The following is a 24,301-nucleotide window of genomic DNA, read 5'->3' as shown; positions in this document are numbered from 1 at the left end:
ACGCGCACCGTTTCGAATTTCCTGTAATTAAAAAGTCGCGCGATCTCGCGCGTCCCGGGTGTTCCTCTGCGTCGGATTTTCTGCAATTAAACGTCACGTAAATAAACGTGAATTTTGCGCAAGTAAATAAAATCGCGCGCGGGGGATATTAATCAAAACGTATTAAAAGAGTAAGCTGTTTCCGTAATATATGTAATATACGTCGCTATATACGCACGTAAACATACGCCGTACTATATTCTTCAAATATTAATATTGCAAATTATTGCCTTATCTATGCGTATAAATGTGAAATACAAATACGTGTAAAATATATAAATATACAAATTAACGGAGTAATTAACATCAAAAATCGCTTATGAATCATTAAACCGCCCAATAATTTATCAAAATACGTGAATTTTGCGCAATCTAAGTGAATGCGGCAATTAAAATAAAATTACGGGCTGATAGCCGGGCGGTTAGGTTACGTTTAATTAATTATCTCCCCGAAAGCTGGGCTTCCTTTAAACTCGGGAAATCAGATCTCACCGCGGTGCGAAGCACCTGTCTTCCGAGAAGGAACCATCGCTGCACGGCATGGAGGATAAAGCGGACGGCGCGCCTCGTTGCGATCGCAATCTAAAAATCGCGGAGATACGGGACGGCGATCCACACGCTCGTGTGTATGTGTGTGTGTATGCACGGATCAGATAACGCATTAATCGCAGCTTATCGCCGCATCGAACGTGTACGTCAAGTGTGCTCGAGCCGCGCGCGCTCGAGTTTACTCTCTCCGTTCAACCCTCCCGGCGTTTATCCTCCGGATGGATAACACGCGTGTCACGCGCCCGGGAGGATCGTCGTTACACGTTGATTAGATATACGCGATAACGACGATGCTTGGCCGCCGGCGGCGCACCTCTGTCCTCAGAATAAAAGCGGAGCAAGCGGGATCCGGGCGAGATAAGTGGAACTATCCACCGGTGTGGTCAGACCGCGGTGAGATAAGCGGGAGAGACGAAGCGACCCGGGATTAGCCGCGCCGCGCGCCGGTCAAGCACGTTTACCGGCCGCGCTGCGCCGGTAAAAAATTGGTTAACGTCAGCGGAACATGTGACAATCCAGCCGCTAATTGTACGGTCTCGCAATGCACAGTGCACGCGCCCCTTTTAATTAGCCGAATGCAATTGCGTCGCCGCAAACGTAATTGCATCTACGCGGTGCTCTCGGAGTATGCTTATAATTCCTTTTCCAAGCGCTGCCGGAGGTATCCGTTTCTCTTCTCGGCATTGTAAAAGTTCATCGTTGTTACAGCTCATCATTAAACTTCGATCTTTGAACATCGGTATCAATTTACTCCCGCGGTACTCGCGGAAGCGGAAACCCAAACCTCTCAGGAGGATTAATTATCGCGCAGCTTATGCAGCGGTATACACAACGCTGATCTCCGCGATAAGACTGTAAGACGATTGAAAGAAAACGTATTTAATCCCCCACGTGCGAGTCGCAAAACAAATCTCTTTTACGTTTTATTTCACAGATGAATTGACTTAAACAGGGAGGATTATCATCGTGCGCGCGGCAAATAGTTCGTGAAAGAGGATTCCGCGTCAAAAGAATGAATAGAGTAGGAACGAGCCCGGGGAAAAGCAGCTGATGTAACAAGCGTTCTGTAATTAAGCCCGTGATAATTGCGCTTTTAATGTCCCTCGCATCCACTCGCAGGGCAATCCTGCTCTCCTCCTCGTTTCTCGACGATGTTCGACTGACCCAAGACAAATCGAACACCGGGAGCGTCAATTCAGACGAACAAAGTCCGTCGTCTTCGTTAAGTGAGGCGGGGTATTGATTAGCACTTTGATCCTCGATAACGACTTCGAAAAGTTCAGACAATTAAGGCAATGTGATAGAAAATGATATGTCTACGCATAACAATATTTCTCTGTTAATTAACAAATTAATTACTATTGTAATTAATAATAAAAATACAACGAATAATTTGTTTCATGAGAGTAAAAATGACGAAGGAAAATAAAACATTTAAGAATAATTGTGTGCGAAATTAAAAAGAATTGCTGATACAAAATTCGATTTGTATATTCCTCGCTGTTAGCTTATCTCAGCACATTTGTATATTATATATATTTGTACTTAGTTTTATTTACAATGCATAACCCCTCATGTTTTTTGGTCTCGTGTTCTATTTTGAGATAGCATTTCGAGGTTGCACTTCGATTTCGCAAACACCGAATGTTGTTTCAGGCATTGTAAAAGCACGAGCGAAAACAGTCCATCATGCGAAAATCGAAACAACGCTCCCATATAATTTCAGCGTTATGTCTTATCGAAGATTTCGATGTGTATGGCATCCCTTTGATCTTTTCGCTCAACAAACGTAATTCCGAAGTTCTGATTCCTTTCCGTCCATTCTCCGTGTCGGTAAAATTACATTAAGTCCGCGTACAATCGTGACATGATGTCTGGATTTCCACTGAAACTCCGTTAATGACGGAAACGTGTTCCCGCCTGATATTTATTTAAACCGCGTGTGCGCGCGCGCACAGGAGGCTTTCCAGTTTTATTTGCGATCGTTATCGAGCGTCGAGAGCGAGTTCCCCGGCGTAGAAGACACTTTTACTTGGCGCACCAGAGATCAGAGCCGGAGCCTATTTCCGTAAAATCGCAACTCGGGCATGAAACGGCCGTCTGTAAACAGCGGTTGCGAAATTCAGCAGCGTTCGAGCTGTCGGGCGACACCTGACACGAACAAGCACCTGCGAGCGCGTAAGTGGAAATTAATGGGTCCTGTTTCAGATCGGCCGATCCACTCGACAGATCCTGATTCGAAGTCGGTCCTTATACGTCGCCGTTGGCCCTCGTCAATTCGCGTCGACATCCATTCCTCCATTTCCTGACCCGTCAATAGCCCGGTCGGTCCTCAAAGTTTGCCTAATGAGGCTCATTCAGCACGATCGGACCTGGTACACGCAGGCAGCCTGGTACACCTCCAGAGCACCAATCCCATTATCAGGCCCTACCCGGTCAGCAAGACTACCGTAACTATCCGGCGCCTACGATTCCGCCATCTGATCTATTCTATCCCTCTGTTGCCGTCATACGTTTCGGTAATGAGCCACTAATTGGCAATTGCGTCGAATTGCACCCTAGACGCGCCCAACAGCATCCCATCCCCGTGCTGTTACACACCCATGTGCCCCTTTTAGACGGCGCGAGCGCTCTTGCGTGAAACGAGCGGTGCCACGCCACTCTGATGGCCATGAGCGTTATAGCTCGACGTGACGTTTGTCGTTATGGTTCTCGAAATTGACTCACGCGAAACGACTTGATGCTTTCGAAATGCGACTTTGAGGACCGGTGCTGATCCTTAGGAAGCAACAGCGACTCATGAAATTGATCAAGCTCTTTGAAGACCACAAGAAATTTTTTAGTTTGTTGCAGTTTAAAAATATATTATTAATATTATTTTGACAATATACAAATTAATAAAAATTTGTTTTTGTTTGCCTGTTTTTTTTCTGTTATTAATATAAATAGTTTACATCATTTAAAAGATGGAAAACGAAAGCAGACAGAAAAATAAATTTTTCAGAATTTGTATATTACTTATTAAAAGAATATTAATATTATATTTTTTAAACTTAATAAACTTTTAAAAAATTCTTTGATCAATTTTTCAATAATTGTATACGTTACGCTCATTAATAAAAAATATATTATTTGCAACTAGCGTAATATTTTTCATTATACCTCGTTTAGTATCTCTTAATAAAGCGTTTTTTATTTTTAAATAATATGATAAAATAATTCATCCTCAGATTGTTATTAAATATATTAGATTTTTATTAATATTAATAAATAAATGTTTATAATAATCTAATAATAAATCTATAAATTCCTATGTTAAATAGGTCTTTATTGCATATAATTATTAGTTAAAAGATAATATCATGCGCTTAATTAAACGAGAATTGCTGCAAAAATCAATATTCAGACGGAAGCGTTGAAATTGAAGTAATCGTCAACGGAAAAAAAAACGCAGCCTGTGTACAGGAGTAACGCCACGCAGGTGGTCTGCGGTAATAAATTACCCGTAAGCGGTAACGGCGAGCTGCGACGGTCATGTGCACCGGCAAAAACCAACTAGAATGGATTATTAATTACGATATTACGTCGACGCGCCGTCCGAAGGGACCGAAGTGCCCGGTGAAGGGGACGCGGGGGGAATTGAGAGATCGGGGGATGAGAGACCGGTTCTTCCACGGTATGCATGCGCATTGTCCCGGCAATGGAATTCTCGTTCAAATTAGGCAATTGTTGGTCACGACAAAATGTACTTTTCCCTCGTTGAATTGACCATTCAATCCCACTGCAGTGCGAAACAACGTTCATCCGGCCTGCCACATGCTCGGGATTTGAACCCTGCGGATTTTCAGTGGACTCGCTCGCTCTCTCGTCGAAACACGGACCGGATAATTATTTCATCGCCGATAACCGGAAACGGGACGAAAAGAGATCATTAATGGCACTTTCCTATCGGGTGTATTAATTTCCGTCATTAATCGGCGGCGATTGCAAAATCCCCGGGTTCTGTTAAAATTATAGATTGATGCGCTTGTCAGAGAGATTCGTGGAAAACGTAATTATTCAAATTCTATCTAGAACGGTAATTAATATTAATTCTTTTAGAACGATTTTGTTAAAGGATTATTTTTTAAGTTGCCAAGAGATTAAAAATATGGCGAATATATAAAATATTATTACGTTCTCAATTTCAACAGTTGTATAACGAGAATAAATAACTGACACGTCATTTATGAAAAGTCTGCTGCAAAAAGAGCGGAAATTTATGAAAAAAAACGTGTGAAACATCGGCAGGTTTCAGCATGACAAAATAAAACAATTTTATCCGCGTTATTTAAACGATATCCGAGACTCTGACGTTGCAAACTGAAACCATTTTATCTAGGCGTTCCGTTTGAATGACGTCCGAGATGCTTACTTTACGAGATCGACACTTTAAACGAAAAACTGCAATCAATACAGATGCAGAATAAAGCGCTTCACGTTCAATTAATTCAACCCATACGTTTGTATCCGATAACCGGTGTATTTTAATCGAGTGCAATGCTCGTATAACAATTATCATTGACGCTATTTCGATATCGCGAGGATATGCTTCTCGTCAATTATCCAAACGAAATACGATAGCCGTGCACAACAGGGAGAAAAAAAAACAAATTTAAAGGTACATATAATTGGCGGCGCTAATTATATGAAAAATTACACGTATACACGGATCCATCGACGAGAACACTAGCGTTTTCTCATTTATTCACGTGGCCTTTAATGAACATTTGACCGTCGTTAAGGGCATCCGGGACCTTACCTTCATGGGGTCTGTAAAAACTTCAACTTCCGGTCGAACTTCTACGGATCCGCTCAGTTTCCAAACTCCAGTAACTTCAACATCCATTTCTCAGTCGAGTTGCCTCATTAACTTCACCTTGCAATTTAAATCCAGATCTAATTTTGCTGCGTCCGTTCCAATATCTGTCCCGGAAGCGACGCGGTCATTAGAATATTTGGAAGTTTTTTCTCGCTCTCTTTTTTCCCCGCAACTTTATGTCTTCATCATTATTTTTAATTCTTTCTGTTCGCGTGGAATATCGAAGTCTTTTCAATTCTGTTCTTCCAACGAAACAAAGATCGACCTAATATTTCGAAATGCTTTGCCTTCGATCCTTCAAGTAAAAATTTTATAAAACTGTATAAACGAATTTTTATAAAAATACCACTTATGGAATATTATAGTTTTGTTTCTCTTTTTCCGTCGATGATCTGAGAATATAGTCTCGAATTACCTCACGCGAGCCCTAGGCCGTAAGAATAAGGTCAATTTAGAAATTCCTACGGTAAATGTTTACGCTAAGCGCTTCCTGTTATTAGACTTAATGTTCACTGCTTCAAATGGATGTAACAATATTGCTTTAAATGACTATGCCCGTTATAGTTCATTGTTCGTGCACGTTTCTCACTCATTACAGTTGTTTGCTGTCTGTACATACATTTTGTGTATTTTTAGAGAGCTCGCTTTAGATAACGAACCTTCTGCTGCTGCCGCAACTACCGTCCTATTAGTTTATATGTATATTCCGCGATACAACGTAAAATTTCGCCTCTATCCGCCACATACGCGAAGCTAAGTTAGAAAACGGGAGAATCGTGAGGGAGTATCAGAGACAAGTCGAGTCGCGACGACAAACAGACGGATGGACGATGTTACACGCGCGAGATACGCGACCGCTAATTGCGTTTGTCATACCGATAATTAATAATGCACCGCTCGGCGCGACGACTGACCGGCGAATTAAATGCATTAACGACGATAATCGGGTTGCGGTGAATGCCAAATCGAAAATACACCGACGGGGAGTTATTGAATGCAAACGAGGCCGCGATCAATCATCCGGCTCAGCTACTGGCTTTCGACGCCGCGTAATAACGTTCCGGCGCTTTGCATCGCTATCACTGATTAGGAAGAAGGTGAAGAGGAGATGGAGAAGAGAGAGAGAGAAACAAAACACAAGCGAGTTCTCCACTCGGGAACACGCACAAAACCGAGGAGAATTAAATATAGATAACGGAATTGAATTGCTCAGTTTACACAGCAAATCGTGTATCGAAAAAAAGTCATTTGTCGTATAAAATTGACCGACAATGAACTGTAAATGCACTCTGTATCAGCTGTTAATTATTTGCGCTTGGATTGTCATATGCTGGTTGCATAACAAAAAATATCGTATACAATACCCTGCCGTCCGTATTAATTTTTAAATACGTTCGGAAATTCCGCTATACGATAGATTGATCTAACGCATCGATTTGGAGCGCGCAACGTATTTATAGAGAGGACAATGGAGCGACGATAGTCGAACGATATAGTGGACGAAGATAATAGGAGTCATTAGCTCCTCGTTAACATTCCGCGTAGCGCCTTTACCGTGCATCCACGCTCGCATCCTTCGACGCACGAACGCTTAGGCGGCTTGAATTTCCAATTACCGTTCCTAATTGACACCGCTACTGGCCCGTAGATATATAGCGTTAGATATACTCATCGCTTCTATTTCCGCATTTGCTTTGTTACCGCCGTGCATGCGTTTGTTCGCAAGATAATCCCCACGGTATACCACCACCCTCGAACGCGCAGATCCCACGATCGGCGACAGCGGCGGCAGTTTCGGGTTCTTTTTTTTCCTTACTTTTTTTTCCCCCGGGACGCGGAAAGAGGGAGCAAAGGGCGGATACTCGAAGGATCGGAATGAGTGATCGCGCGTCGCGAACGGCGGCGACGGCGACGACGGCGGAGGAGACGGCGATGGGCCGTCGGATGGCGGATTTGATTTGCGGAGGAAGCGGCCGACGATCGCGTACAATGTTAACGTACGCCCTACTGCTGATAGTGTGCACCGAGTTAACGGTGTCCCACTGCTGCTACGTCTTCCCGAAAGGTATTCCGGAATGGGCAACAACGATCATCTCCTTTTATCTCCTATTCTCGTCGTCGTCTACGGCATTTTGGGATGTTGCGCGGCAATCCTATGGGGGATTGAATTATATCGCATGAAAGTATTAAAACTTTCAGCGAGTTCCAACGCACACATTTACACATTATTCCACAAATTAATGAGCAAGCAAAGTCGCTGCAAGTCATTTTTGCAACGGACGTTGGCACGCTTTTCTTAATTGAATTCGAAAATAGAAGAGTATAATATGTGTATGTGGCATAAAAAAAGCTCGTGATTAATTTTTACATGCTAAAAATCATTTTATATCAAACGTTATCACTTTAAAAAGTTGTAATTAACACAACGAAAATTAAAAATGTTCTACAATTCGCATCAGATTTTAAAACAAAATTTTATTTATAATTTTATTATTCGACATATTTTTTATGCGTACGTTTATTTTAATAAATATGTAACAAGTGCGTATTTTTTTTAGATATTTTTCATTATTTTACACAGAATATAAATTTATTAGTAGAATCTAATTCTGAATTTCAACACAAAGTCTAAATCTAGAAAAGAGGACTTTAAAGTCAGTTATTTAATACCTTCGAGAACAAAACGATTTTTTTTTTCTTAAAGAATACATGAAATTCGACTTCCTACTATCGACAAAGACATCCGGGACGCACCGCAAAAGTTCTCGCGTGTCCGTGTCACGCTGTGCCAATGATTCATGCAGTAACCGAGTGTAAACTATCACGTCCACTTTCCTTGAGAAATATATCTCACCGGTTACGACGCCCATCTACGGAAATATTCAGTTGGGGGCCGCAAATTTCTCTCATGCACGCGCGATAAAATTTTAACGGAGCACAAACAACCCTCCTACCGCACACACGCGTACGCATACATACACACGCAGATATATACACTTTCAAGTCGGCCCTTAGGGATTAATGATCCGGCACAGCCGAGCCGCGGCGATGCTCGGTCCGGGACACGCGCGCCCGCTCTTCTTTTTTCCCGCCGCCGCCAAAAACGCGGCGGCGCGTAAATTCCGTCGCGAATGAATCCCAGCGGGCGATAGTTTATTCATCGCGAATCGCGCGGATTTAATTTCACGGCGCGTTACGGCCCGTAACGTATAGTACGTACACGCGCGCCCGGCGTGTTTACGGCCTGCAATTACATTTCGGCGGCGGCGGCAGCGGCGGCGGCGGTGGTAGTGCGAGCTCGCGTTACGGAAAAAATATCATTGATTAAACTCCGCGGAAATACGGTGAATTTTTCACGTATGTATACGCCGCCGCTGGAAAACGAATCGTTGCGTTTTAGTATCGTTTGAATGGAAAAGCCAACACGTCGTGTCAACACCTGATTATAATAAAAGACGAGTATTATAAATAAACGATTAAAAATAATTGGGGATCAGGTGCGAGTACAGAACAAGTGACACGGGATATGGTATGCTGTACATTTTTCACGAATCGCTGCAGAGAATTATATCAGGATTATTATATAGGGAAAAACAAAGGAAGAATAATGTGTTATAAAATCCTCTTTAGGCCATCTCTATAATTCATGTCGAAATTCAGGATAGAATTCTATTTATAACTTTATGGTGTATAATAACATTTGAAGAATCAGAATATTACACGTAAAAAAATTCATATATTGAAATATGTATATACATCTCAAAACACCTGGAAAGCAAAATTATAAAATTATATTCTATTATAGAATTTTATTCTGAAATCTGACCTGAATTATAGATATCGCTTAAAGCGGACTTTAAAAAGGTCCTCGGAGAATGTATGAATAAGTAAATACTTTGAGGTAGAATTCGAAGATTGAAATATTTACAAGCCGCTCTCTGGTATGTTTTGAACTAAATCAAATTTCGAAGAGACACATACAGACAGTTTGCGGATAGACATGACGCGAATGTTCGCAACTCCGCGGCATTCCGGCAGGGAAGCAATGCGGGTCGAAGAATTACATGCCGCTTGGCATTTCCGTCGTAAACTGGAGGGTGTGGGGGAGGGGAGGGGGGGGGAGAATGCGCCAATTCCAATCTGCAAATATGAGAACATTAAATTCTGCGTATCGCCATGTGATTGTTCTCGACAAACATACACTCGATGAAACGCCGTTGATCCTATCCGTCATTGGCCTTCATCTCGTTACTTCGCGAAATCGAAGCTGTTCAGCAGCCTCCGTCAACGCGGGATTGACCGTAACGTCGAATTGCTCTCGTCAACGGATTATCACGCTGTTACCAATTCCAATTGTTTCCAGTGCACGCGCATTATCAAACAGACCAGAAGAGATATGTGTCTTGCACATTGCAGGCCCGATCTATTTTCACTTTGATGAAATGTGCATATAATTGATAGTTACTCTGTCTGATCGATTATTTATATGCCGATTTTTTTGTAAGAAATTGAGAAAAATATTACAACATAATATTTGTTTTTGAAAAAAATTATGTATCATATTATAAATCATTCTAAAACATATAATATGTCGATTATTTGAATAAGTATATAAATAATGTATTTGATAATGATATTATATTTAGAAATCATCGAATGAGTAATTATTAATTAAATTATTTAAAAAAGGATTCGCAAAAAATAATTGTCTTCAAGTGCTATCAAATAACGTAAATCACAACGTTAACTGACGCCAGACGTCGATGTTTTTTTTTTTGCAGAAATCAAGGATCCCTGCGACAAGCTGAACTGCTCGCAAGGCTCACAGTGTGTACGAAGCAGGGACGGCAAGGAGGCGAGCTGCCAATGCTTGGAATCCTGCCCAAATTTGGGGGATCACGAGGGATCGGGACCTGTCTGCGGCACGGACGGGGTCGACTATCCGACGCTGTGCGACCTAAATCGAGCCGCTTGTGAGAAAGGTGCTAACATCACCGTGGCATTTCGTGGCAAATGCGGTAAGTGCTTCTATAGCGAATGTAGACCAGACGAATGTCTTGAGTAAGCGGATTCAGCGTCTTAAGAAATAATACGGTGTCACAAAATTCATTTGTGATATAAATTCTATTACTATCGCAATCCAATTTCGGCAATTTAACAAAAATAGATTAGAAAAGACATCATATTTTTATTTTTAAAGGCTAATTTACGAAGCATAAATTTTCATCTCTCATATCAGTTTTATAAATTATTATATAATATATAATACAACTTAACATATATTAGACAAATTGGCATTAAATATGTATAAATTGAAATAAATGAATAAATAAAATATATTTATTAACATATATAGTTATAGCATACTTGGTTTTGCTTGGATTGATTGAGATTAATAATTAATTGTTGTTAAATCAAAATAAATTAAAAGATTAATGTTTTTGCAAAATAAATAAATGAAGTAAATGATTTGATTGATGTATTTCTATTAAAGTAAAAGATTATTGAACTTTTTTTATATACATAATACAAGTTAAATATTAATGCAATTTTAATTTATTTTGCGATAAAATTGATTTTGTATTTTAAATCAAGAATTACGCGCCATTGGTTCCATATTGTATTACAAGTTTTTGTTGGATATTTTTGAAACGAGTTACCGTTTTCCAATCATTCACATTTTATTATTCGTTGCCAACAAGTGTACTACGTCCCAAACAATTCGGTGATGTAAACAGATGTACTTAAAGCGCTATTATTTCTACTTTTCTGTATTTCGTGTTACAATTATTTGTGTATTTCGGCTAAAAGCGATTTGTCAAGCGACAAAGAGACACCCTCCCGATCAACCATCCCTAACTGTTTCTTAACTACCAACGTCTACATCACTCCATTTATCCACAGCATTCTCACAGAATCTGCTGTACAGAACGTCTCAAAAATTCTATGCTCTCTTATTAGAATTATTTGCCAAAACCGGAGTTGATCCTCTCTATAATAATTTAAATAAATCCAATATTAAGTAAAATTTGATAAGAGAAAGCTATCTTTTTATCTTTTTTAATATTTAATGCTTAGCATGATGCGAATCAGGTAAAGTTTTCTTACGAAATTAATAAGAAGAATAAAATTGCGCTATATTAAGAGTCGTACTCATTTAAAATTCATTCTACCGATGTCAAATGTGAAGTTTTTAAATATTGGCGAGATTAACGATAAAATTATCGCCGTTTCTTCCTGAAGGAGCTATATGCAATCTAAGGCATCCTATACATACGCCCATCCTTTAATGCGCTATACTCCACACAGCTGTCACCGTTCGTGTCCACAGATAGTCGTACACACGCCCACGAATGAGAGAGAGTTCCCCCTCATCTAATCCTTCGCTCTCCCGCGCTTTCCTTCTCCCCACCAACGGAAGCAGTACAAACTCGGCAGGCGTTTAATCAACCGAGTAGTAAAGACAAATGTTTGATCAGACAGGTAGCTACCGGGAGTAGGCCGTGTTTGCTTAGGATTAGGTAAGTCCATCCTTGCCCGTTCCCCCTTCGCTCTTTCGCACCGGTTCTTCTTCGATAGCACTGCGTAACCCGGCGCGGTAGACAGCAGTAACGCTTACGGTAATCGTAGCCGCTGGTTAATGAGCTAGTTAAATATGTCGTCGAATGATTCCAATCTGCACTGCTTAGGAATAACCGTTAGGGATGTATAAACGTAAAGGGCTATAAAATAGAGAATTTTCAACTACATATATTTGATAATAATGAGAACATGTAGAACACAGAACTGATGCGAGTTCGTATCGTATAAGCTCCGCTTTAGGGGCAAAATCGATTCTACAGCGAACATTAAAAATTACATGGAAAGAACGATTTTTGTTGAAGTACGTGTATCTGTGTACAATTGAGCTGCTATACTGATATTCAGCTACAACTGACAATGAGTAAATTAAATAATTTAATTTTGTCTAGAAAGTCAAATATATAACCCAGGTGACAAAAATAAGTGGCTAATACAATTATTTTCTGTTTTTCAACGTTTTTCAAATATATTTTTATAGCACAAAATACTCTTAAAATATTTGTGAAATTATCTAGCAATATTATTTTTAAACTTTTTGATGTGTTAAAAAATTGTTTTATATAACCATAACTTTATGTAACAGTTTTTTCACGCAAACTTAGCTTTTTTTTTACTCTTTTTTACCTTTTTCTAAAAAGGTAATTTTTTAAAGTTTACATGATGGAAATAACTAATTAAATGTAATTAACGGTTCAACATTACATGTATAAACTGCAATTTTAACGCGTGAAAATTATGGATGAACTTTGAAAGAAATGTAGAAGGGAGAATGCACAGTTTTTTTACAAAAGCATTAGAGAGAGAGAGAGAGAGAGAGAGAGAGAGAGAGAGAGAGAGAGAGAGAGAGCGTGTGTGTGTGTGTGGTGTGTGTGTGTGTAGTTGAAAGTGTAGATATCTCATGTTAGAATCGCACGCAGTAGAGCATCGTAAATTCTACGAGCATGTGAAGAGAGAGCGATACTTGAAAATAATAATCTTTGTAGCCATACGCGAAGTAAATCCGCGACGCTCGCCGTACGATGCGATCGTGGAGCATAATAACGGCCCGCGACGTATACACGGTAAAAGGAAGTGTAATAGAGACGTAAAGGCGACGAGAGTTACGGAGAAATCGAAAGGGGTGCGGATTGCGCGCCGGAAGTTTACAAAGATGAACGTCGCTTTCCTTTCGTTCCACTGTTTCTGCCGTCGTATTATACCAGGAACAATGAAACGCAATATCCGGCTAGGAATGGTCGAAGGCGAATGACGGAGGTGGAAGGTAAGACGACGAGAAGAAAGGGGGAGAAAAGACCTCAGTCGGTTCTCTCTGTCTCTCTTTCTCGTTGGGTGGAAAGCCTATAGTACAACAATGGGGTTGCCCTTTTATCAATCGGCGCCAGTTGCGACCCTTTTAAACGCCGGAATCAATAATAAATTCTCCTCGTAAAGTGCCACCTCGCCTCGCAAAATCCTTCATTCGCGAATTTCTCGCGATTCTCTCCCCCCCTCTCTCTCTCTCTCTCTCTCTCATTCTCTCCCCCTTCCCTTTCTTCGACATCTCGTCGTTCTAGATGAAGAGGTGGCTCGAGGCATGAATCTGAAGTGACGGTACGATAAATCAAATTAACTCCCGAAAGTTTCGAGACTTTTCGGCTTCCTTCGAGGCTTCCTTCCTCGTTCGCTGGCGCAGCTACTATTTTGCGGTCGTGATTGGATGGTGAAACGGAACGTGGAAAAAGAGTAGGCGAGATCGAGCCTCCTCTTCCCCCTCCCCCCCCCCCCGTGTCTGAAACTGTGTGCAAGAAGGGTGAAAACCTGCTTCAGTAGCAGCAACGTAAAGCCCGTCGTAATTATCGATTCCTTATTAAGCTACTTTTATTAATATCGCAAATATAATATGTGGGTGATAGTGAACAGTTACGGGGCACTGAAGTATTTCTTGAAAATCCTGACTTAAAAAAAAAATTTGAAGAAAATAAAATCAAATATCAATTGTAAAGAAAAAAATCGCAAATCTGTCGGATCATGCGAACAAATCAAAAGCTCTTTTTGCATAAACGACATCTGCAGAGTTATATTATTTCTACGGTTCTCTACTGGTTTATTTCGATTATTTGTTTTTTATTGTCGAACATAGCCACAATATGTTTTAGTACCGTCTCGTATATCATACTCATCGGTAATAGCAACGTATATTGATTAAATTTTTATTTTGCTTTCTCCTGGAGATATTTTCTCAACTTGCTCGTGCCTTCGTTCGTCTTCGACGAACGAGCTTTTCTCCCAGCATACGTCGTAAAAGGAAGGGGCGTCTCTATCATCTCTATCCAGCTCGCTACGTTCATTCCTTCCGCTTTCGTAAGACACACCGCCCGCAAGTCGCTCCCGTCACGCATACCCAGCCTCCGAGAAAAAGAAAGACGCGCGCGCTATTTTCTTCACGCTCGAACGTGCCGAAATAAGGGTCGAAGAAAAGGTAGAGCCGGCCATGAAGGAACGTCGGATTCCCGAGGCGTGGCACCTCGGGAAATGGATTCAACTAAATTCTCACACTTGCCGAGCCGGGCTGAGCCGTGCCGAGACACCGCGCGCTCGCCCTTGTACGTGGGCGAAAAGACGACGAGGGTGGGAAGGGGAACGCGCGTGTGGTGTAAACCCGAGACAAACCAACAAGCAAATGTGTTTATTCGTGGGACCTCTTGCAAATGGAGCTCAACGAGCCGGAAATTTCGACGGTGTCAGGTTCCCAAGGAAACGATTCCCTGCAGCCGAGGAAACGAACGCGTTTTGTACGTCGAGCCTCCAAATCGGTGAAAAAAAAAGGAGGAAGCGACCCATCCTCCCGCTAGAAACGGGATCTCTCGCGCCGAAGGCTGAGAGCGCGCGAGTTGGCAAGAAAGTACGAGCGGACGTAAGTAACGGACGCGATCGGTTATCGATGATCGTGTAAGTGTCGATAGCGAGATTGCGCCGCAGCTGGATAGAGGCGGCAAGAACGGGACGTCGCCGTCGTTAAAAACTGGTGGTGACAAACAGGCTTGGTACTCGACTGCAGCAGGATTCGCGCGAGTTCGATTACAGGGGAAGGGGGCCGAGAGAGGGAAGTGAGTATTGCGCTCATTATTCAGAGTCCCGCTAACGAGCTCCAGTTACCGCCGGTTAGTCGGCCCGGAAATACCATTGCTGTGAATTAGATATTAATCAATCCTGTCGTATTATCGCTATCGACCGAACAGAGTCGCTGGAAATGAATATTGCGAACGCAGTTCTGAAAGAAACTGCGAAGGACTGTAATTTCCAATGCGAAAGCGGTCGTAAATATCGTCTTAATTAAAAACAGGCGCACATTTATAGTCAACGAAACATTAAGAAAATTGCATAAGAGGATTCGATATTCAGTGTGGAGATCGCAACACTTTGAATTTCAAAGATTAATGCTCTCGTGCTTCGACGGTAGTTACCATCAACCGCAATATCGTCTCATGAAAAACAGGTATTCGAGGCAGCCGCTACTTTCTGGCCGCTTTGACGCGCTCGTAAAAAACTTATCTTTACACAAGCAGGCGGCAATTTGTCCGGTTCGCGCCGCCGCTCGAATTCAACCGAAATTTTACGTCGTCCGCAACCCCGTAAATTGCGTCTCGTGCTCTTACGCGCTCATGTTTACGCGTTTGGGGCCTAAGTGGCGCAAAGAGAAAGAGAGAGAGAGAGAGAGAGAGAGAGAGAGAGAGAAACATTCACGGAAAAGGCTTACACGGAGACGAAGCATGAACGTGGATAGGTCGGAGGCGGCTGCGCCAAAGACGGAGCCGTACATCAAGCCGGAAGCACCGCGGAGGTGCCGTTAACATAAACCCAGTCATTGCTCCCCAGACATAATACCCTTATACCTTACGCCCGCGTAATGTCAAACCGCGCCTCGTCGTATAGCTTCCCGTAGTTTCCGGAGTCGCGGGGGAGGTGGGCGAAAAGAAGGGGTTTCCGGATGTTTTCCGCGCGGTCTTCGCCGCGCGAAGAAAACGAAAAACCTCGACGAGATTTTAGCTTTAGAAGGTTATAATATATATACGTTGTTATAGCTTATGCGATACGTTGTTATAGCTTATGCGTTAACGCGCGCTTCATCCCGATGGATTTTCCTCTTTTTATTGATTTAATATGTATATGCACAAAAGTTGTATTCAGGAAGATATGTAAAATGTATGTAAAGAATCTCTTTCTCTCGAAATCTCATCGCGATGCGTTACATCGTTTCGAGAGGAAGGCAGACTTGCAAACTGGCAAAATCGTAAAGCTACAGACGAAATGGATGACGCTGACTTGCTCTGTCCGTGGATGAAGGCGACGGGCAATTTACAAGGCTTTTACCGAGCGCCGAGCGATTTTCAGATATTCCCGCTCGCAGTGCTCGTAGAATGCGGGAGAGGTATGCGCACGGTATCTGCACATGAAAGGAAGGCGTCTAAAAAGGATCGATATTTGCAGTTGCTTTAGCGGAAGTAACTAGGATGCACTCTCGCCGTGTGTGCATAAGTCGGTTGCCTCGCGAGAGGCGTCTCTCATATCCGAAAATCACCCTCAAAGAGCGGGTCCTCGACTCATTAGGAATCGATAGGTCGAGGATCTTTTGAGAAGTTTATATATGTTTCCTTATTAGAATAAAATTTTCCTTTAAACCTATAATTCGTTACGTATACATACAGCGATCGTGATTATATACGTAATATTTCGTTGAAATTACTGCCCATAAATGAATCGATATTCCTGTCGCGTCCCTTTTCCAGCGCTAAATTAAATGATAATTCGCCAATAATACGAGGAATGTGCGAGAGCAGCTCATCAGTCACTCGCGATGTACCGCATCGCGTCGCTCGTCTTTGCACACGTTCCACGGGAGAGATTCCAGCCGTCGAACGATAGGTCCGTCGTCCATACTGAAAAGGTCTTGCAACGGCTTTCACGTCGTGGCCCCCGGTCCCCGATAATACAAAGAAATCCGCATCAGGGTAATGTCGCGTGAAGTTAACGCGCCGGCGTAACCATCCCCATACTCTCGCTCTTCCTACTCTCCCCTCCCCTCCCCCTCCCGCCTCCCTCCCCGAGGGATCGGATCGTGGCCGGTGTTTCGATGAGAAGACTGCTGTAGACGGACGACGGAGAAGAAGCGGGGTGAGAAATCCCATTAAGGCGCGGGAGATCTTGAAAGGACGCGATGACATCGTTCCATCTCGTCCGATGCAAGCGATAGAAGCGATATAAGGACCGCTACGTCGCACGGAGATGGAATTACGAAGCGATGAAAAGCGGTATCCCCGTCGTCCATTAATCGCTAATCATCTCGAGACGTCTGAATGAGATGGAACGATATGGATGAACGACAAATAGAAAAAATACAGGACGAGAGTCCGCCTTAATTTCGAGAATAACCAAGCGATGCGCGATCGCGAAGCGACAACGTCTTGGTCATCTCGCAACTGACGGCACAACGATACCTCTCGCCGAGATCGATTAGCGCTAAACTCAAACTAACTGACGCACCAAGAGCGCCGACGAAGGAGAACGCCGGCCGGGGGTTTGAGTTACGGAAGGGTCGAGTTTAGTCGCTCCACTGGACTGTAACTCGAGCTAGAACGCCGAGAAACACCACTACCATCGCCGCCGGAGGAGGAGAACTTGCCTCGTCAGCCGCTGCTGGTATAAGGCCGAAACCTAGCTACCGCCCGTAGACAGGAAACGGAATTCAACTTCCTTCCTTCCTTGGTCGAAGGGCGAAGATTAATCTCGGCGCGGCCGTATCTCCTCCAACTGGACCTTGCTCCGGTCCATGCGACTTTCCATCATTATCCGTCCACCTCGCGTTACGCAGATTCTCTCCCGGTTCCCGTATGCAAATGATGACTCATAAAAAGGAATCGCAGGAAGGCTATTTAAATTCATTCGATTTCACCGGGATTAGGAGTAATTCCTGAAATGAGATAGAAGAGCTGATCGAATGCAAATGAAACTTTTAGCACGCGGATCATTTGATCAAGCCTTATAATTACTCACCAAGTGAATTCTGTAATTAAGAGATAATTAAAGATCTCTCTTGCCAGGAGTAAATATAGCAGAGCTAGAAAGAAAATTGTTTTTTTCTCTTTAAGCAAAATTAAATATTTTTGTTAATGCTTTTCAGAAAGCTAAGAAGAATCTATTCGTAGCGATTATTCAGCGATTATTCGTAATGCCACGTATCATTCGTCGCACATGTGATCAAATTCGCGTTATTCTCGATAATATATTTTATTGTGTGTCGAGACTGTTAATTGCGAATTAATTTTCCAGATCCGTGCGGAGGCATCGAGTGCTTGAAACCGGAGATCTGTCAGCTGGACGATTCCAGGCAACCAGTATGTCGCTGCGGGGAACAGTGTGGCCTCGAACTCTCGCCGGTTTGCGGAAGCGACGGCAAGACGTATTCGAACGAATGCAATCTTCGGCAGGAAGCCTGCCGCTCGAGGTTACCGCTCAAGAAAATCTACAACGGCGCATGCAGCTCCGGTAATACAAAAATCGTTAACACCCGAAATGTGAAACAAATAATGAATAATTTCGAATGTAACGCATTTAACACTCAATGCATGTTAATGTAATAAAATGATGAGAGTTGATAAATATATTTTTACCTAATAGGATTAACGACTGTAAAAATACGGAAGGTATCAATTAATAATATTGATTTTAAAAAAGTGACAAATATTGCGATCGCAAACGAATCAATAATTCCTTAATTTTTTTTGTTATTTATACAACACTGTTCATGTTTCGAAAAATTATACGATTTCTGCCCTATGAAAGTAGAATAATCGTGACGAAAGTCGTGCGGTCGTTCGATTTTGCAGGACAAAATCCCTGCGAAGCGGCGAAGTGCAGCTTCTACGAGCAGTGCGCGATTAGTCGGCAGGGAATCGCCAACTGCGAATGTCGTCCCGAGTGCGAGCCGATAATGAGGCCCGTGTGCGCCCGCGGCGGAACAACCTACACGTCCATGTGCGAGCTGAAGAGGCAGGCGTGTCTGACGAAGAGCAACATCGAGGTCGCTTACGTCGGCACATGCGGCTCCCGAGGACCCTGCTCCGAGAAGGTCAGTCTCAGCTAGTATCTCACGTATATACGGAAACACGAGGCACGCTCGCGGTTTCCCCTTCCGTTTCCGCGCTCGCTGGCGCGAGCAAGATTTCTTGTTTAGCATCCTCGGCATTTCGACGATGTGAATTATTCGAGAAAAATGTTTTTTCGACGAGCTGCTATTCTAGCATCTCGTGAATATTTTTCATAAAGAGTATTTCATTAAATTCGACAGAGATTGATTAAATAAATAATACGGCACGTAGAGCGCATCCAATGTAACGTGTGGTTTACATGTACAAAATTTACAATAGAATGTACACGTGTAAAATATATTCTTGATGCTTGTTCCGATGGATATCAAACACCGAAAAACCCGAAATAAATTCTACAAAAAGCAAAATTATTTTAATAATAATAATATTGAATACAGCGGTTAACAGCGAGTAAAAATGCATATACAATAATAATATTGGAGATATCAGTTGCATGCAGTGGGCAGAGCAGCATAGTTGAAGAGTCGATTTAAAAGCCTGACAGTCTCTGATAATTAAAAATTTAAAATCCCGTCTGTGATGTTGGATTATCTTCAATTTTATAAGAAATAACGTGCTGCTATTTGAAGCGTCACACAATTTAGCTAGATTTAAGCTGTACGAACGTCATTGGTCTACAAAACAAGGTTCGTAATCGACACTGAGCTCGCTCGCGAAATGGAAATTGCTGGATGTATTCACCGCAGAAATTGGAAGGGATCAAGAGTCCGATGGAGTGTGGAGGGAATTTCCTCTCTTTCACTATTTCTCTCTCTCGATACTTTCTCGATTCCCTTGGCAAAATTCGAAAGCCCGAGGTGAGATCTTCACCATTTCGACGAGCTCCTTCGCCAAAAGCAATTGTCGCTAATTGGATGACGCTGTGCACGGGTATCTCCGTGGGAAAGCTAGTAGGTACTAGCGCTAAAAAAAAAGGAACGACGGGAGAGATCGAGCTCGATGAATTTCAGGAAGACATTTGTGTATTGAGTTTCTCGTCCCATGTATTTCTCATGAATAGCTTTATAAACTGATATTCTCGATATACAATCGGCAGAGTTTCCGCTATTTAATTCATTCTTTGTTTGCACTTTTAATATATTTTTATCTGCCTTAGTTTAAGACAATTTGAAGCTATTGTATTATATAAAAAAGAAAAAAAATTAATTATTTAAGATCTATCTAAATAAGTATAACATCCTATAATTATTTATCTATCAGTTTATCATCGGCAAATTAGCAACTTAAAAGATGACGATGCTACGAGTATTATAACAAAGACAGAAACTGGACGAATGGCGATGGCTTTTCTTGATGTGCAACAGTACATCGCACACAATTCCATGTATGATTATTCGGTTCGCAGGTGTGTCAATGGGGCGCAATTTGCGCGGAGATCGGCGGCAATGCTGTGTGCGAATGTCCGACTTGTCCGGCAGAATTTCAGCCCGTATGCGGCGATGATGGCATCAGCTACAGCAACGAGTGCAAGCTTCGCTTGGAGGCATGTCAGCATCGACGGGAGATACGCGTTCTGTATCAAGGATTGTGCAGTGAGTACTATCAAAAACAAATTTAAACAGCAGTGCCGTGCGTCATGCCTGCAAATATGCTGCTATCGGCAATCACGGACTGATTAAATATCTGATTCTGAAATACACAGAAAATAAGAGAAATACGTTTTATCATCAACGTTATAAACATTCGACGAGAACGTGAATAATATAATTTTCATCAAACATGAAAATCTTCTTCTCCACTTTAAAGAAAGAGTTTCCGGCATCTTTTAAGATAATATAAAGAGACAATCTAATAATATAAAGACAAAAGCGACTGAAAGCGTTAAATTGCAATATAACTCGTGGACTAAAGAATCTGACCTGGTAATGTTAACTTTCTCCAGCAAATTTTTCTGGTTTAACCCGAGTGTATTCAAATCCCAATTTTCATTTCCTAACAGCTTCCTTTGTTTCGCTTAATAAATTTTGTTTCCATTCAATCGTTCGTTCTTTTGTCGCGGAGAAAATATATTGCCGGCAAATTAATCTCTTAAATAGATCCCGCAGAGAGTCCTCCGAAGGGTGTCCCAATTAATCACATAAAATTCTGAATTCCCAATCCGGCGGGGTCTTGTCCCTTGCATTAAGCGCTCTTATCGGCACTAATATCGAGCGCTGGAAAATAATTTTCAGCTCGCTGGCGGAGCGTTAAGAGAACAAATCTGCGATTTTAATATGCCGGAGTAGTCGGACAGCAGGGGTTAATATACGGTCGCGTAACCGCCCCGGCGCGGCGGCGGTAACTTAAAACTTGCTACGACTAATTTGAATATCCGGCCCGGGTAAATTGAATTTATAACGGATTTCTGAACGATCTTAAGTAGCGCGGCGGCATGAAACTTGATTAACGTCGATGGCCTCGCGTGTTCCCCTAGAATTAAACATCGATCGACCCGCGTCCGCACTTTTGCTTCCTCATGTTTGATAACGACGCGATAAAAGCGCTGCTACCGTAAAAATCGGCACTGATTTGAGAAAGGGGATGAATTCGCAAACCGTATCAAAGAATCCCTCTAGTACAACAATGTTTTTACAATTCTTAAACAAGGTCGTTTTAATTACTTCTCAACGCACTGAAATATCGTTTTGTTATTAGCGTCAGCCCGGTCGATTTCTTCCGAAGGGTACGTATGACAAGTGCCGCGTTTGATAAAGCTGTGCTTCACGTCAGATATTCCCAGCGATACCACTCGTGCAGCGGAGCGTTTCTTTTCTTCCCATTTCCTCCCTCGCAATAGGAATTCCGGACGATATCGTAAACAACTTCATGCATACTGCACTCGACGATGCATCATCGCGACTGCACGCGAGCTCGCGCTATTAATCTTCATTTTATTATTTTCTGCGATGCCTTTAATAACGACGCCGTACCCACCGCCGATCCCGGGGAGGGCGGGAGGCCACGGGAAAAAGGGGTGAGCGAGATTTCATCGACCGTGTACTTTACGACGTTGGCTCCAACCCTGCAATTTCATTCTTATTAATCCACCCCCTTCTCCCACTCTGTCCCTCCCTCCCCCTCCTCCTCTATACCGCCTTCGATAATCCTAGAACGAGCCATTATCAGGACCGTGGTCTCAAAAGGACGCGAATTCCTGGGCGATTTTCCATTCTGTGCGTCTTTTCGTATGTATTCGATGAATATCGCGCTTCTGTCGGCTTTTCGATCTGCGCTTTCGTTCAGTAAATTTTGTCATAAAGCAATTCTGATATTACAATCATAATCGTGATTGAACCTTACAGCTTGTTGGACGAAGCCTAGATATCGTGTTTTTATGGCCAAGAAGTTAAAACTTTAGCTAGTAGTTGCGAGAAAAAAATTTCATATCAACGTGTAACAATTTACATATCTAAATTAACTTCTTTTACCGTGAACCAAGAACGGAAGAACTAGTACACAATCACAATTGAATTATTACACAATCAGTGTGTGATAGTTAAATATTATACTGTCAAATAATTACAATGGCGTTATACGCTCTCGAGAATATTCTGTTAACAGTCTTTTTTTTCTGTCTTGTAAAAACCGCGGTATCTCCACAATTAAACGAGAGAAAAATCATTTGCTCTACTTCCTCTTCTCTACTTTCATCCCTCGTCTTTATGGAAATCACTCGTGAATGAAACGCTTTTCAGTGCGAAACAAGCGCACGACTCGGTGTTGGTCTCAAGGAACGGTTGCACAATGACACTCGGCACTGTTCATTTCCAACGCAAATTATCCACACTGACATTCCTTGATAGCCCTATGTAATCGTGGACGGATAAACTATGTAAAGTGTTCTAAAATCACTGGCATATATTTCAAAGTTACGTATACATATGTGCATGCGTAAATATAATTAATCACAAAAATATGACTAAGTATAATATAAATAAAAATAACAAATAATAAAATATATATAAGAACGTAAGATAAATAAACGTTATCACACACGTATCATAAAATACGCACAAGTTGATGAACAATTAATGAGAAGATCCAGTCTGTGCAAATTTTTCGGACGTACTCGTGTTTGCGTCTTGCGGCCCGACGCAGGAATAAACCGTAACATTTCTGATTTGCATCTTTATTAAAAAGTTCCACTTGTCGACATACAACGCGGACAAGCGCATTTCGCTATCAGACGGCAGATTTATCAAAAGCCCGCGTGCGCGCCGGCGGGGATGCGTTCAAACAGCGATTCCATCAAACCAGTCAGTCCCTCTTCCGTCAACCCCCTCGTCGACTGACGGCCCTAAGGCTCGGAGAATATAAAATCGCGTACTCACGAGAGAGTTAGTCTAAACACAAACAGTAATTTCCATCACAAAAATCTGATGAAATGGGATGCCGGAACGACGACGGGTGAAAGTGATCTTCTCTAGGAAGGAATATCTACGACGCGATGGAAACCTATGCCAAGGTTTATCGAACTTTCCTCATAACACACGTACCTTCGGCGAACGCATCGAAAAAGATTGCTTTGGTTTTAATATTAGACGAACAGCTTACAAATTTAAAAACGTAGAGAGAAACGCAAAAGTAGAAACTTGAGAACGAGAATTAAATTTTATAAGAATATTGACAATATATTTTATGTATATTTCATAGATTATATTTCTAGAAGTTTCTAGATAGATTCAAAATTCATGATTTTAACATGATAATTTTATAATTATACATGTATTTATATTATACATATAAATATATTATGTAAATAAATATTATAAAATATATTTTTTTGATCTTTTTCAAGATTTGAATATTGCTATATTAAACTTCTTGACTCTCTATAATCGTTTTTATGCTCATAGAATTGAATAAATATATCCATATCCTGGAGATTGAATATACATAGAAATTTCATACAACGCCCTATAATATTTATCCATATAATAAATTTGCAGTGATAACGGAATTGCGTTATTCGAGCTGGCGAAAGTTTCGAAGAGTACAGGATCTCCTGTGAATCGCGGAGGGGGGAAAAGGGAAGAGGAGACGATTTCCATTACCAATTTCGCTACTCGCATTAGAAATCGAGCGTAACGTGCCGTAGAATTCGGTCTCGTGCATCGCGCGCGGCGCGGCGCGGCGATTTTGCGAC

The 24,301-nt window shown here is 41.9% G+C and overlaps 1 protein-coding gene across 1 annotated transcript in view; it reads left to right on the top strand.

Moving 5' to 3' along the window:
* Positions 1-24,301, top strand: part of LOC105455105 (agrin-like) — a 143,309-nt gene that overhangs the window by 97,230 nt on the left and 21,778 nt on the right. The window contains exons 3-6 of the mRNA XM_011698162.1: positions 10,231-10,467; positions 18,338-18,553; positions 18,895-19,136; positions 20,522-20,708. Coding sequence (XP_011696464.1) covers positions 10,231-10,467; positions 18,338-18,553; positions 18,895-19,136; positions 20,522-20,708 — 882 coding nt within the window. The remainder of the gene's footprint in view (positions 1-10,230; positions 10,468-18,337; positions 18,554-18,894; positions 19,137-20,521; positions 20,709-24,301) is intronic.

This window comes from Wasmannia auropunctata, unplaced genomic scaffold (genome assembly GCF_000956235.1).
Source record: "Wasmannia auropunctata unplaced genomic scaffold, wasmannia.A_1.0 LD335939.1, whole genome shotgun sequence".
NCBI classification, from domain to species: Eukaryota; Metazoa; Arthropoda; class Insecta; order Hymenoptera; family Formicidae; genus Wasmannia; species Wasmannia auropunctata.
Note: the sequence above shows the minus strand (reverse complement) of the source record. Positions and strands in the feature narration are given on the sequence as shown.